Genomic DNA, 16,239 nt, shown 5'->3' with positions numbered 1-16,239 from the left:
ACGCACAAGACTGCCGTTAGCCTACTTGCTGGGGCTAAAATGAACCGATTGCTGGTCTTCCCGGTTAAAGTGTGCCAAATGTGTCCTTTTCAACACAGAAGTAAAAGGTGGATCTGAGTGTGTTGTTGTTTTGTTTTTTCAAAAAGGAGCTGTTTTAAGTGTGTCAACATAAGATTTGGGCATTCTAGCCACCTGTGAGAATTGAAAAATTTTTTAAAGTTACTGTTACTGTCAGCTCTTTGTACAATTAAGCTTTTACTAGAGAAGGCCGTACCTGCCGATCTGTCAGAGAAATCCCCACCGCTTCTAAGAACTCTTCGATGTAGGCGACCATGGCGCCAAACACAGCGGGGCTCCGAGGACCGGCGGTTTCCTGAAACAGAGGACCGATGGAGCCCCTTCGCCAGCAGTCCTGACGTCGGTGCCCAGAGGACGCTCTTTTGTTCTCAACTTGGACGTCAAAGCACCCAGGCTTCCACCCGTGGCTTTCCCTGTGGGTGTAGTGCGGATGCAGGGCCGCCAACCGAAAAGCGAGAGAAACTCGCCGTCATCCAGTCAACCCTAGCTCACAGAGACCCCCAGGACAGGGCAGAACTGACCCTGTGTGCTGCCAAGGCTGAAGCTCCTTCTGGGGGTAGAGAGCCTCCTCTTTCCCCCATGGAGCAGCTGGTGGTTTTGAACTGCTGAACCTTGTGGTTAGCAGCCTATCAGACACTGTGGGTTAATACTGGATTGGCCACTCAAGGGCGAGCCAAACGCAGGCTAAGCCATCTGCCTCACTTCTGAGCGGCAGCTGACGGGTCTAACGTGGGGACAGCGGCAGAATCCGCAGCTTGGGCTCCACGCGAGGATGCGGTTACAGTAAGGCGGGAGGGAGAGGGGAGTGGACGGAATTTCCGAATCAGAATAAATAACGAGGAAATGTTCAGACATGTTCTGTCTCTTCTCGGGCTTGATGACAAGTCACCACATTGGCAAGGTTGGCAATTCCGGTGCCCAGAGCCACACACAGGTCAGAAAGAGGTCACTTGGGCAATCTGACTCAGCAAAAGCCAGTCCCGTTTATAGGCCTGCCCGGCCTGCCCCTCAGGAGGGCCTGATCTCTCACCACCGCCTCTCTCATTACAAGGAAGAACCACTGCAGGTGGCTGACCGCTGTCACAGATGGCAGCTGGGGTAGGTACGTGCAGAAGGGGCTCAGGCAGAAAACAAATGGAGCAAACTTGTGGCTCATAGGGGAACGCTCACATGCTAGGAATGGTCTAGGTCCGCTAGTGATGACACCCTTTCTCGGGGGGGGGGGGAGAGGGGGTCAGAGACCTGCTTCAGTCTCCACCCTCAGTCTCGGAGCACTTTTAAGTTGGGGGTCAAAAATTCCTGCAGCAAGCTGGAAGTTTAATTTTACTTCTCCCACCCAGTACCTACCTACCTACGTCTGCCTGAGAGCAGAGACTGTCTTCCTGTGCTGTGAGTGGAACTCCCAGCCCAAATGGGCGATGATACAGGCAGGGGGGCCGCCACCCACTGAGCTGCCTCGGAATCGCTCGCTGAAGGAGCAACCGCCTGGCCCCCCGTCTGTAGGACATTCTGGCTCGGGGTTCCAGTTGGGGATGGAGCCCCTCCCCCGGGGTGCTGAGTGAGTGGGTGAAGGGTTTGGGCTGGGCGAATGGGAATGCAGACCGAGACGCATTATCAACGGGCAGTGGACAGCGTTCAGGATGGCCTGGAACAGGGCCTTCGCCACTGCCCAGTGATCAACCTGGGCCTCTAGCATGGGAAACTCCAGGGCCAAGAACCATGTCTAGACGGTTTCCCATGCCAGCCCCAGGATGTGGCGAGCTCAGACGCCACACAGGCTCTCGGTGCAAGCCGAAGGGCTATGCAGAATGCACGAAATGTCCACCGGACTGCACACCTCCATGATAGGATCGCTGAAGACAAATGGGTGCATAAGCAAATGTGGTGAAGAAAGCTGATGGTGCCCGGCTATCAAAAGAGATAGTGTCTGGGGTCTTAAAGGCTTGAAGGTGAACAAGCGGCCATCTAGCTCAGAAGCAAATAAGCCCACATGGAAGAAGCACACCGGCCAGTGCGATCACGAGGTGCCCAAGGGACCAGGTATAAGGCATCATGCAAAAAAAAAAAGAAAAAGATATAAGTGTGTGTATGTATGTGTATATATGTGTATATGTATGTATATATGTATATATATCATATTAAATGAAGGGGGAAGTGCAGAGTGGAGACCCAAGGCCCAAGTGTCGACCAATGGAGATCCCCTCATAGAGGGGTTTAGGAGAGGAGATGGGTTAATTAGGGTGTGAGGTAGTATCGATGAAGAACACAGCTTTCCCCCGGATCCTGGATGCTTCCTCCCCCCAACTACCATGATCCGAATTCTACCTTGCAGGGCTGGATAGGACAGAGGCTGTACACTCGTGCATATGAGGGTTGGAGGTACAGGAAATCCAGGGTGGATGATACCTTCAGGACCAAGGGTGAGAGGGACGATGCTGGGAGAGTGGAGGGTGAGTGGGTTGGAAAGGGGGAACTGATTACAAGGATCCACATGTGACCTCTTCCCTGGGAGAGGGACAGCAGAGAAGGGGGGAAGGGAGACTCCGGATAGGGCAAGATATGACAAAACAACGATGTATAAATTACCAAGGGCATATGAGGGAGGGGGGAAGGGGGAGGGAGGAGGGGAAAAAAAAGAGGACCTGATGCAAGGGGCTTAAGTGGAGAGCAAATGCCTTGAGAATGATTGGGGCAGGGAATGTATGGATGTGCTTTATACAATTGATGTATGTATATGTATGGATATGTAAGAGTTGTATGAGTCCCTAATAAAATGTAAAAGAAGAAAAGAGAAAAAAATGATTAGGGCAAAGACTGTACAGATGTGCTTTATACAATTGATGTATGTATATATATGAACTGTGAAAAGAATTGTATGAGCCCCAATAAATTGTTAAAATTAAAAAAAAAAAAAAAAGAAAGAAAAAGAAATGTCCACCGGCCGGTCTGTCAGGACCTGGCCCAAGTGCTGGACCTCGGTGGTTAGCTGCCGTCAGTGCTTTCCAACTCGGTGTAGCCACAGGCAGGGCTGAACTGCTCTGCGTGTTTTTCAGAGCTGTGCCCTCTCTTTCAGAAGCAGATCCGCCGGTCTGCGGGAGGGTTTGAACCTGCGATCGTCTAGTGCTCAACGATTTGCCTCAGCCAGGGACCTGCTCCCCGCCTGTCTTCATTCTCCCCGCCCTGGGAGACGGGGCCTATTAACATGCCATGAAGGTGTGCTGTCTGCCCCGCAGGTGCCAGCAGAAACAGGCCACCCGTGCAGCAGGCAGAAGTTCTAGGAACTCTCGGAGAAGCAAAGGGGTATTCAGTGATTACTGGAAGTCGCCAGCTGTGGAAAATGCAGTCACTCTGGAGAGAGAGCCTACTCCTGCTTCCATTCTTCCCTGGCTGGGGAAAAACAACAACAGACGACTCATCCCTCGGCAGGATCAGCAGGACCACGGGAGCTGCCATGTCCTAACGAGTTACCTTCGTAACCGCCTTCAGCTGCCTGTTCCCATGGTGAATGAGGTCCAGCACGGCATCTAGGGCTCCGGGCGTGTCAAAGTCATCGGCAAATGCAGCCTGCACCGCCAGCTTTGCGTTGGTTAGTCTTGGAGGAAAAGTAAGGGGAGGCACCAAGTAGTCAATCAGACTGGCGGGGAACTTCAAGGAACAGCAGAACAAGTGGGATTCCTCCCATGGTGCGCACACGCCGTGGCAGGGCGGCGGTGGTTACGTGTTGGCCTGCAACCCAGAAGGTCAGCAGCTCAAAACTGCCAGCCACCCTGCAGGAGAGAGGCAGGGCTTTCCACTCCTAGAAAGGGTCCCAGTCTCGGAAACTCCTGCGGCAGGTCTACCCTAGCGTAGCCGCTCTCTATGAGTCTGCATCGACTCCGTGTCGGTGAGTGAGTGTTTGAGCCTTCAAGAACCAAGCCAATTCCTCGCCAGCAAAGCACCTTTTCCCAAGGAGAAGGGCCAGCAGTTTCAACCTTGAGAGTCCTTTCAAGGTCACATTCCCAGAGCCTCGCGCAGTTCTCACCTTTCCCTCTCTCTATGAAAGCTGCACTCTGGAACACTGAGCCTGCTGTTTGGAAAGCCACCTCAAAGTCATCAGGTTAGCCACCTTCAAAACTCTAGAGGAGCGGGCCTGGGGTCACCTGGAGAACTTGGATTTAAACACTTTCATAAGGACTTTGGGGCCCCGAATAACATCAGAGTCTTCGCCCACGTGTTAGCGTGCAGAAGTGGTGCAGGGTGAAGACAAAGGGGGTGGGAACGAAGAAGCAGGTTGACAGCGCTCAGCAGGCAGGGTGAGGAGCACCACCTTCCCGGGGCCCCAGTGCCACAGGCCACCACCCCAAGGCCGGACACGTGCAGCAGTGCCCTCGCTCCCGAGCAGCTCCATTTGACCTTGGGGCCAGCACCCACCGCCCCGGTCTGAAAAGGTACGACTAGGGACGACGTCCCTAATACATCTGGAAAAGTGCGGTCACTGCCGCCGAGTGGATGGAACTGTGCAAGGCGGATGTTTCCACCAGCAGCAAAGTACTGGAGCCACAGGACGAGACGCAGCCCTGGAATTACTGCCCGGTGATAATCTTTACAACCTCAACCCAAACTATGCCCCGAGCTCTTCAGAACACCAAGTAGAAGTTCAGCTGAATCACGGTTAAAAACTGTCTGTCTTGAGCATGGTGCTCACCGAAGAACTAGCTACATGGCTCAGAGTGAGACCACCACATAGAGGGCCCAGGTGGGAACCTTTCTGGGTGGGAGTTCACGGCAACGGGCGAGGGGCAGCTCGGGTAAGGAGGGTGGCCGGAGTGCCTGCACAACCCCAAGAGTGTAGTGAATGTCACGTAATTGTCTCTGTGTGCTTTGCTGTCTGGGAAGCCTGCCGTCCCTCGTCTGGAGTAGCTGCCTGAATCTGGCTTAGGATTGGGCTCGAGGAGTGGGCCACTGGGCCAAACGGCTCACCTCTCCCACAGCTGGTCTTCCCGGACGGGGGCACAGGCCAGCTGTCCTCTCACGTAGGCACGGGCGTCCTGGGTGAAGGAGGCTATCGCCAGGAGGAGGTGCTGGGCGTCCCGCATGGTGCTGTCGCTGTACTCGATTGCTGAGAAAGAAGAGGCTGTTACTGGAGACGACACTCCCTTTGAACCCAGCCCACAACAAGCAGATGCAACCACACCACAGCTCCCTTCAGTGGGGCCCGGCCAGGTGCAGCCTGCCCTCACACGACTCTAGAATCCAGCAGAACTAGAGGACACGCTGTGTTCCGAGTCCCATCCGACACAGACTACAAAGTGGCCCCACCAGAGGGCCATGCCACCCTGGAAGAAAAGAGGTGGCCGATGGAGAAACATGAGTCGGTTCCAACTCACAGCGACCTTCCAGACAGCCAAACAAAACGCTGCCAGGCCTGGGCTACCCTCCCGATTGTCTTTCTATGTAAGCCTGCGGATGCAGCCATTTCTCCATCAACCGGGTCAGTGCATCTTGTTGGGGGCCTGCCTCTTTCCCCTGACTCTCTACCTTACCAAGAAGCTGTCTTCCCCCAGAGCCGCTCTCTCCTGATAAACTGTCCAAAGAGAGAGTCCAGCTCGCAGGAAAGAAAGGTTAAGGGGGAAAGAAAGGTTAAGGGCCACAGAGGGTCTGAAAGAATACTAAGGTATAAACTACTATAACTCTTGGGGTTACGGGGCATTAAAACACAAATCAAAAACCCTTCGATCGTTATCCACCAGAAGTCTATTTTTTAGGGGGCAGTACATGAGATTTCTAAACCATTACTGGTCTTCTGATTTTAAGATGTATGTGACATTTTAAGGTTGGAGGAGCAGCAAGTACGTCAGACCCTGTTGCTCACCGAAGGACTCTTCAGTGACATTTCCCAGTGTTTTAGAGCAAGAGCCGCTGAAGGCTGAGCTCCGCCCGAAGACGGCACTGTGATCAACTATTAAGAGCTGGCTAAGGACCTTCACTCCCACATAAGGGGGACCCAGAATAAAAGGCAAAATTCAGCGGTCATTTGCTAAGCACTGGCAGAGTGGATTTCTCGTCACCTTCAAGAAACTGACAGGCCATGCAGACTAAACTTCAGTGTTAGCAAGAATACAGATGAATCGGAACACAACAAAGACTGGAGGAGGATTAAGGAGCTAACTGAGGCTTCATGCAATGGAGGAAGAGGATCTCAGAAATGGTAGAGAGGGAGAAAGCAAGCAGCAAAGAATGCCATGGATTCTGGAACAGTGTTCCTCCCCAGATATTTGAAAATGTGGACACACACGAAAAACGAAAAAATGTGGCACTTCCCACATCCATCCCTTGGGCAAAGAAAAAAAATAAAGATCTTTGAAGTAGTACCTGATCTTTGTGGAACACTAGGATGTGTTTTTAAGAATACAAATAGATGAGCAACAAAAAGACAAATAACCCAATCAAAACAGTCTCGAATAGACACTTCACCTGAGAGTACTTCACTGGAAACCAAACACGTGAAAAGATGCTTAAAGTCATTAGCTCTCAGAGACAGGAAAGCCTAAACCACAATGAGATGCCATCTCTCTCCAACGAGGATGACCAACAGGAGCTCTAGCGGCACAGCAGGCTAGGCCTTTGGCTGCTGACCACAAGGTAGGTGACTCAAATCCACTAGCTGCTCTGTGGGAGCAAGATGAGGCTCTCTGCTCCCGTAAGATTTCCAGTCCTGGAAATCTTGTATACAGTCAGTAGATGCTGGAAGCGATTCCATAACAGTGGTTAGGTTGGTTGAGATTTTAAAAATTATATTAGAAAAATTAAAATGTGGTCAAGGATGTGCGGAAATTGGAACTCTTACCTGCTGCTGAGGGGAACGCCACATGGCGTAGCTGTTGTAGGAAACAGCAGGCCGGTTCCTGAACAAACTAAAACTGCAATAACCAACCCCCCCAACTCAAGCTCACTGCCACGGAGTCAATTTTGACTCACAGCAACCCTGTCAGACAGGGGAGAACTGCCCTTGTGGCTCCCAAGACTGAACATCTTTAAAGAAGTAGAAAGCCTCATTTTCCTCCTGTGAAAATGGCCGGGGGTTTTGAACTGCTGCCACTGTGGCTAGCAGCCCAACGCATAAGAGCTACCATAGGACCTAGCAATCCGGCCTCCAGAGTCTCCCGTACGCCAGTGTTCACTGCATCACAGCATACTACTCAGAGTAGGCCATCGGTGGAAACGATCGCAGTAGCCAAATCACCCGGAGCCGAAATGCTCATCAGTGGCTGAGTGGGGTGAACAAAATGTGGCACGTCCTCAGGTACGTGGGTAAAACCGTATGCTACGAGGGTCCCGGTTCATGCCTGCACCAGGTGACTCCAAACAAGACGTGATTGGACATGGCTCTGTCAGTGGGTGACTGTCAACATGTTCTTTTGGTCTTGTTTGATTGCTTTCACACACACACACACACACACACACACACAAAAGAGGGTCAATCAAAATAGTTTAGAGTGGTTGGGAGAAGATCTGCAGGGCTGGGTAGTCCAGGCAGAAAGGTCATCTCCCACACAACTCCCATACTCGCACAGGGAGCCTGGCAAGTGACGCAACCCCTCCAGGCCATCATTCCCATTCTTGTAAAGGGGGTGAGTGCACCGTCTGGAGGGGTCACCTGAATGAAACCGTGCACTGCGCTGTTCACAGCACCCGGGTATACTCAGGGTACAGTGTGCTCTTGGTTGCCATGGCCCCAACGCGTGGCTGCCCCGTGCCGGCGGAATGAGTCCGGCATCGTCCCCCCATCAGTTGTGACCCATCAGCTGTTCTTGGAGTGAAATGTACGGTTCAGACAAACAGCACTACTACTCTGGTTCTAGTTCGTTCGGGTTTATTCTGAACAAAATATGGACGCATGTCTCTGTGACCAGTGGACGCGAGTTTTCCCAGTGGTCTTAGTCTCATTAGTTCGATCAGAACTGGCTCCTAGGGGATTCTGCTGATCCAGTTAAATTCAAGGCCGCAGTCAGGTCAGTAGGTATGATTATTTTCTGGAATTCCAAACGAGTGACCCTGACAGAGCTTCTCTCAAAGGGCACAGGGCCATGGTGGAGCACAGAAGTTCTGCGACAATCGAAAACTGCACGGCTGAAACTGGACCAGGCTGGTCGCATTGAAGAATCACAATGTATATACTCATTCGCCGAGGGCAGCAGTTTGTCCTGCAAGAATTTCACTGTAAAATCTTACCCCATTCACTCGATAGCCGGGGTCTTGCCCCTTCAGACTTTTGATATTTTATCCAGAAACTCAAAGCGCATTTAAAAGGAGCACAATTTGAGTGCCATGCGGATGCCAAAATACTGACCGTGGATGCAGTGGCAATCTAAGAGGACAGAATTCCTCAGGGAAACGTGAGCGAGACGGAAAGGCTGCCTGCAGAACTGTACAGACCTCGCTGGAGAACACGCTGAGAAACAACAGCGTCGCATGGTGCTATTTTAATTTCATAAAGGTTTCCATTTGTAGTAGCAATCCTGTTGGTTGGTTTTTTAATTGACCCTGGCACATACAATGGAACACTGCTCAGCCAGGAAGAGAAGGACAGTCCTGAGATGTCCTGCAATGTGACTAGACCTCAAAAGCCTGCGTGAAATAAGGCTATGGCAAAGGGGGATACTGTATGATCTCACTTACATAAAAAGCCAAGAACGTGCAAGGGTACAGAGACCAAAGTCTACTGGCAGTTCCTAGGAGCCCTTGTGGTGCAATGGGTAAGAGCTGGGCTGTGATCCATAAGGTCAGCAGTTCAAAACCACCGGTGGCTCCATGGAAGGTGGGGCTTTCGACTCCATAAAGAGATGCAGGCTCGGAACCACACAGGGGCAGGTCTACCCTGTCCTGTAGGATGGCCGTGAGTTTGCGGTTTGTTTGTTAGTTTAAGGGCCGGAGGGGCAGGCCAGTGGGGCATCCTCCTTAGGTATAGAGTGATGGGAGAATCACCGAGATGAAGGTGAGGGTTGCACAGCTGATGATGTAGTTGATGTCAGCAAGTTGTCCACCTGTGAAACGCTGACTTGGCGAATGCCGTATGATGGATATATTGATAAAACCAAAAAAGAGCAGCTCCTGAGGTTGCCTGTATACAACCAAACTCCTCAGGAGATGTGGTTCCTTGGCTTAGAGGTTTAGGGTCATGTTTCAGGCAATATTACAGATCACTGGCCTAACTTTTTATCTACTCTAGTGCTTGCATACTACTGTTACTAGGAGGACAGTCGCAGGCCTGCAGTGCGTTGGTCGTTCTGTGGCACACTGGTTGCTGGCAGTCAGACCCATTCCCCGGCACCGAAGAACAATCAGAGCATCCTGCTCCTAGCCTGGTGCAGAGTACCTGGGTCCTTAAACAGCTCGCAAGCTCAAACATCCAGAGCATAACAACTGGTCTCTACATGCCGGGAGGCACAGAGGAAGGTGGAGAGCCAAGAAGAGGAGGAGGAAGTGGAATGTGGGAGGTTAATTCCCTCCATTGCCCTGAGACCAGAAGAACTGGATGGTGCCTGGCTCCTGTTCCTGAAGGTTCTAAGGAAAGGCCCTGAGGAAGAATTCTAGGCAACAGGAGGGAGAAACAGAAAGGATTAAAGATTCTCTTTTGATACAATCTTTCTGGCATCCTGGAGGTTGGAGGACCACAAAAACTATGGTCTTGTGCTAACTTTTAAGCCTTCAACCTAAAGCATCCCCAGAAGTCTTTTTAAACCAAGCAATGGTACAGCGCATGAAAGACGGTCTCCCTGGAGCGCTGTGCTCTTTAAGAACAAGCTCTCTGGGATCCAGCTGACGGCAGCAACTGGAAAGGCTGGTTGGGAACCATGGGGGGCAGGAGCTTTCTTATGTTGCTGAGGGAAGAAAGGCTGAGAAGGGGTACACATCTCCCAGGCTACAATCACTGTGTGATTAATTGTACATGTAGAAACTGTTGAACTGGCATGTGTCTGTTCTGCTGTGTATATCCTCGAAAACAAGAAAATAAATAAATTCTATAGAATATAGAATATATATGCACATATATGTATAGAACACCAAAAATCACCTGCAACTTAAATAAGCTCGCCCATGAAGTATAGTTTCAATTTCTGAATTCTCTGTCACTTCTCCAACTTTGCTGCTGGACACCTGAAGAGCCACTGTGATGTTCAAGGCCATTGGGAATGGAAGTAGCTGAGCAATGTGTTCTTCAGATGACCTCAAAGGGAGCGGGTCCTACTAACCCACTGCCTGGTACCTCCAAATCCCTCCACACTCAATTGCCAGTGAGCTCATTCTGGCTCACAGTGACCCTATAGAACAGAAGAGCGCTACCATTTGGGGTTTCCGAGATGGTAAATCTTTAAAGGAGCAGAACGCCTCATCTTTCTCCCTCAGAGGTTGGTAGATTTGAACCACTGACCTTGTGGTTAGCAGCCCAATGTGTAACCAATTATGCCACTGGGACTCTTGGCCAGGTCTCTAGGAGGAGCTTAAAAATACCTTCCTGAGGGAGTGACCAAGAGCAAAGTAACTGAGAGGAACTACTGAATCCAGAATGAAGGCTAAACATGGTAATGGGTCGGGAGGAAAGCGAAAGGAAATAGAGGAAAGGAGTAGGGGACAAAGTGCATACAGAGAAGCCTAAATACAGACATGTACATATGTAAATATATTTATGATTATGGGGGCAATAGATTTATATGCATATATTTATAGGTTCAGTAGTAGGGTAGCAGATGGACATTGGGCCTCCTCATGCATAATCCCCCAATACAATAGCACCTCGCCCTGCTAAACAGCCATTGCAGGATACCCATCTTCACGACATGATCACTGAAGACAGACGTGTGTGTAAGCAAATGTGGTGAAGAAAGCTGATGGTGCCCGGCTATCAAAAAAAGATATAGCGTCTGGGGTCTTAAAGGCTTGAAGGCAAATAAGCGGCCATCTAGCTCAGAAGCAACAAAGCCCACAGAGAAGAAGCACACGGCCTAAGCGAATACAAGGTGTTGAATGGACCATGTATCAGATACAAAGGAAGAAGAACAATCATTGTGTGATCACCTTCCTCACATAATCGCTGAAGACGAAAGTGTGCATAAGCAAGTGTGGTGAAGAAGGCTGATTGTGCCTGGCTACTGAGAGATATAGCGTCTGGGGACTTAAAGTCTTGAAAGCAAACAAGCGGCCATCTAGCCCAGAAGCAACCGAGCCCACACGGAAGCAGCACACCAACATAGGTGACCGTGAAGGACAGAGGAGACCAGGTCTCCAACAACAAAGGTGGGGTGGTGGTGAGAATCACATCACCGTGAAAGAGGGGGAGTACATGATGGGGACCCAATGCCCACCTGTAGACAGCTGGACACCCCTTCCAGAGGGATAGTGAGGAGGAGATGGGCCACTCAGGGTTTAGTGTAGCAACAATGAAACTCAAAACCTTCCTCTAGTTCCTGAACTAGACCCCAATTCTACCTTGCCTTGCGAACCTGGTTATACCAGAGGATGTACAGCGGTGCAGTGGGGATCTGGAGCCACAGGGAATCTAGGACAGACGAACCCCTCAACACCAGCGGTGGGAGTGGCGACACCAGGAGGGAAGGGCATGTGAAAAGGGAGAACCGATCTCGGAAATCTATGTGTGACCTCCTCTCTGGGAGATGGGCAATGGGGAGGCGGGTGAGGGGAGACGCCGGGGAGTGTAAGATAAGATATGATAATTATTTATAAACTATCAAGGGACCAGGGGTGGGATCGGGGAGGAAGGGGGATGGAGGGAAAAAAAGGGAAACCGAGCTGATTCCAGGAACACAAGTGGAAGGTGAATTATGAGAGTGATGAGTGCAACGAATGTATAAAGGTGCTTTGCTCAATTGATGTATGTACAGATTGTGATAAGAGCCTTATGAGCCCCAATGAAAAGATTTAAAAAAAATACCTTCCTGTTCTAATCCAGCTCCTTCGGCTGTGGAATGGCACACAGGCGCCGGCAGCAGGGCAGGATGGAGGCTCCCCTGGAGGCACCCCAGGGCCTGACTGAAGTGGTGTCTAAGAGCAGGATGGAAAAAATGCCTAATGTTCTGTCCACTTATGCCGATGAAGCATGCCTGGGAAAGGTCAGAGTGTATCTTGAAGAACCGAGGCCGCTGGTCTGTTATTAATAGCTGATGGAATGGAAATATGGCGAGATAAAAAGAAATATTTACTTTTCAGTTATGCACTATGTTTCTCATAGATGCCTTGGCCTTCAGCTAATAAAAGCCTCTGCATTCAGGAGTCCAGCCCCCATAGCAATCACTCCTGAGCAGTTTGAACGAGTGCTTCTCCAACTATCTGTGATGAAGGGGCAGGGAGGGGATTTGTTTCATTTTAATTTCCAATCTTTTGTAATATAATCAGGATGAATTATTTTTAAATGAGCCCACACAGCTAGATGTCAGCAAGGTCTAGCTGTGACACATTTCTAATGCTGACTCCAAATTGTCTGTCCTTAAACACGTGGGACCCTAACAAACAGCCCGCAGACCAGCGTGGGCCCACGGCCTGCTTCAAGCTAACCCGGCTTTAAAGAGCCTTCTGAAAGCCACAGAAATGCAAGAAGCCTATCTGGGCACATACGCCCGAATAGTATCCTGTTAGGCCTAAAAGTATCCGTTTCCAAATGAATATCCCCAAATTAGACATGGATTCAAACTGGGAGCCGCACAACAAACTCTGACTTTCAGTTCTCCAATGCCTTTTGTTTTGTTTTTTTACCCAACATTTTGCCCTTTTCATGAATCCACTTTCAGTTTTGCTTTTAGAAAGCTTTGCTCAATGGGGGAAAAAAACCCCAGAAAAGCCCCAACACGGTCTAACCACATTGAAAACAAAGGGAAAGTCAGAGCCGGCGGGGTCACGTGAAGTCCGGGCTGGGAAACCTTTAACAGTGAAATGACTGCTACCAACGACGACGCAGCAAGATCCATTGTCCCTGACGGGGCGCCGCGGGCAGGGGTGGGCGGCCCCACTGGCCAGCAACGTTCTGCCACCAGGTTCTGGAGGCAAAAGCATTTCCCATGTAGAGCCTATTTCATGGAGGGGACGCGAAGGAGTCCAGGAACAAGAGGGGCTTTGCCAGTCTGGAGGCCACACTTGCTGAATCTGGATTAGAGCCCCGTGCTGCCAACTGTCTCATCTCGTTTCACCTTCTTGATGGTGTCTGGGCTACCTTCTCTCCGAAGGTGGAAACAAGCGGGCCGTGACAAGGAGAAGGTGGATTTTCACACCACGAAGAATGGGCAGCCTCGCAACTCGCTCCCGGGCTTGTGGTGGCTGAGTCCTTTGAGGGGCGCCGTCTTTCCAGGGGCTGAGCTCTTTGGTGGTTCACTTGCCATCGGAGCTTCAGTCCTGGCGATCCAGAGCTGGATCGGTGTTTCCAGAAATCTCTCAGTGGCAGATGAGTGGCCCTGTCTCCCAGGGAAAGGTTTACACCAGTAGTGAGTTTCCAAAACGGCCGCCAAAGCTGGAGAAAGCCCCCTTTCACACCAAACGTTGCATTCAGAGTTCAAAAGGAACGACACACAGGCGGAGATTAAAATTCCAAGAATAGGTCCCTGCTACCAGCTCCCTTCCACAGTCTATGAAAGGGAGCGGGTGGGAGGTGGGGACAAGGGGTGTGTGTGTGCACAGAGGTCTCCAATGGTAAGCAATTTCTGGAAAGGACTGAGAAAGGATTTTTTTTTTTTCCTTTCTCCTCCTCCCAAGGCCTGAAGCTGCTACCCAGGATGAACCACTCTGGGAAAATTTCACCCCTGCTGAAAATGATTATGCCATCGGCGTGGGCCAGACCTGGGGAATCACATACGCCCACCTGTGAATGGCAAACCAAAAAATCACAATTCTCTACCAGAAAACGTCACTTGGAGCAGCAAGCTGTTCTTCCAGTGTTCCCACTGGTACCAGCCGCGAGGTATAAGCACTAGTTACTTGGGACTGTGAAGGGCAGAGTGCGCATCTGTGCGTACGACCTTCACTGCACCGTTTCTCTCTTCCCCTTTATGCTCACACGCAGCAGGGGGGAAAATGAGCAATTCCCCGTGCCAGTTTGCCTCCGAGTTTCTCACTGTCTTGGCTGGGTCATGTTCACAAGCCCATAAACACAGAGCAGGACACAGCTCATCCTACGGACCAGCGGTTCTCAACCGGTGGGTCGCACCCCTTTCACAGGACCCCTTTCACAGGGGTCGCCCGAGTCATCACAGTAGCAAAATGACGGTGATGACGTAGCAACGAACATAACGTCATGGTTGGGGGGGGGGGGTCACCACAACACAAGGAGCTGTCTGAGGAGCACTGCTGCAGACTGACGTTCCACCGTGCAAAACCGAGACTGCTCATTGCTTGCATCAAGATCGACAACTCACCCCAGGCCCAAACCGAGTCGTCAAATAAGAGTCAGATACCCTGGTTCTCGGAGTGATGCGTCTCCTTGCCTTAGCAAACTCAGCACACACCCCTCCCCGGCATGCATCCCGGCAGTTCTACCCGGCAGGGAGACAGACTAAAATAATCCATGAGGCAGAACATCGGAGTTTAACAGGAGAAGGCCAACAACACCGCCATGTGTACACGACAGCATACAGATCTGGGCAAAAGTGGCAAATACACACACACAGGAGAAGGTCAACAACACCGCCATGTGTACATGACAGCATACAGATCTGGGCAAAAGTGGCAAACACACACACACACACACACACACACACACACACACACACACACACACACACAGTTTCTGGCTGTGCCTCTTCAGCCTCTCATCTCGTCGTTGTTCCAAAGGACAAGGCTGGCCTTGGAGTGCCGCTCCCTGCCTTCCTCTCCAAGCACACAAGCTACGGGGCGGTGTGAAAGCGCGCGCAGTGTTCCTTCGCTAACTGCTGAAGCTGACCGCATTCAGCTGGCTGATGGCTCTGCTCCCACACAGCCCGTGCAGTAAGGCTGCTTCTGAACAAGAATCAGCTGGATGCTGAGGGGCTGGCCACCAAAGGGCTCTGGAAGTTCCCCATTACCAAGCCAACTAGTTGTGTTGAGTTGATCCTGACTCGTGGCGGTCTCGTGTGTGTCATGTGTGCTCCAGTGGGTTTTGATAGCTGATTTTTTGGGGAGGTAGAGACACAGGCGTTTCCTCTGAGTTATCCCGGGAGGTGCTCAAGCCCCCAGCCTTTCAGGAAGGAGCGCAGGTGCATTGGAGTCTGGCTTAGGGACCCAGGCTCCTGCAGGACGGTTCGCACTCAGAAATGTCACATTTGGGATCTGCTGGCTGATGCATGGTGCACCTCATGGTCCTCTGTGCTGCTTTCAGAATCTGAAGGTGTAAAAGGAACGGCACTTGAACAAATCCAATGGTGCCTGGCTATAAGAAGGAATGGCGTTTGGAGGCTTAAAGGCTTGTCTCAAAAGCAGCCATCCAGCAGAGGCATTAACTAAACTCACATGGAAGAAGCACACTAGCCTGTGTGACCTGAGGTTTGTAAATAATAATATCCAAATCCAAAGGAGGCAATGGTATCAGAGGTTACATTCTGAATATTCACAGTAGAAAGCAGAGGACAGTGAACATCCCCAATCCATTTGCAGGATCCCCAAACCTACATGAATTAAACTCCCAGTTCAATCCCCTATGACTGTCACCCAGGGATGTGAATACATTGTTATCAGAGAGAACGCACTGTAACGCTGATTATGGCAACCGTAGTTAAGTGAAAAGGTAATATCTTATCATTTCATCTCTCCTGGCCAATTTCAAAGTTGTTTCAGGGTTTAATATTTTCTGCATTCTTAACACTTGAGGTTTTTGTTATGATTTTGTTATTGTTGGAGTTTTTTGGCTTGTTTGCTTTTAATTTATGAAATCCAGGACAGGTAAATCTGTGGCGACTGTCACTGGATTAACAATTACCGAGGGCACGGCAGGGAAGGCTGAGGGGGCACGGGGTGCTAACAATGAGTACCAGAAAGAAGCTAATGTTCTGAAATCCACTGTACAACCTTCTTACTATGACTGACCTCTTTATGAGAGTCGGAGCCCTGGTGGCATAGTGGGGATGTGTTGGGCTGCTATCCACAAGGTCAGCAGTTCCAAGCCACCGGCCGCCCCTCAAGAAAAAGAGGAGGCTTTCTACTCCCACA

General features: G+C 50.7%; 1 protein-coding gene across 1 annotated transcript in view; it reads right to left on the bottom strand.

The window, feature by feature from the left end:
* CARS2 (cysteinyl-tRNA synthetase 2, mitochondrial) overlaps positions 1-16,239 on the bottom strand; it is a 97,998-nt gene that overhangs the window by 3,843 nt on the left and 77,916 nt on the right. Inside the window, exons 11-13 of the mRNA XM_075563426.1 lie at positions 5,038-5,176; positions 3,547-3,670; positions 275-373 (exon numbers count right to left, since the gene is read on the bottom strand). Coding sequence (XP_075419541.1) covers positions 275-373; positions 3,547-3,670; positions 5,038-5,176 — 362 coding nt within the window. The remainder of the gene's footprint in view (positions 1-274; positions 374-3,546; positions 3,671-5,037; positions 5,177-16,239) is intronic.

This window comes from Tenrec ecaudatus, chromosome 11, assembly GCF_050624435.1.
Source record: "Tenrec ecaudatus isolate mTenEca1 chromosome 11, mTenEca1.hap1, whole genome shotgun sequence".
NCBI classification, from domain to species: domain Eukaryota; kingdom Metazoa; phylum Chordata; class Mammalia; order Afrosoricida; family Tenrecidae; genus Tenrec; species Tenrec ecaudatus.
The sequence above is the reverse complement of the archived record's forward strand: the minus strand, read 5'-3'. Positions and strand labels throughout refer to the sequence as shown.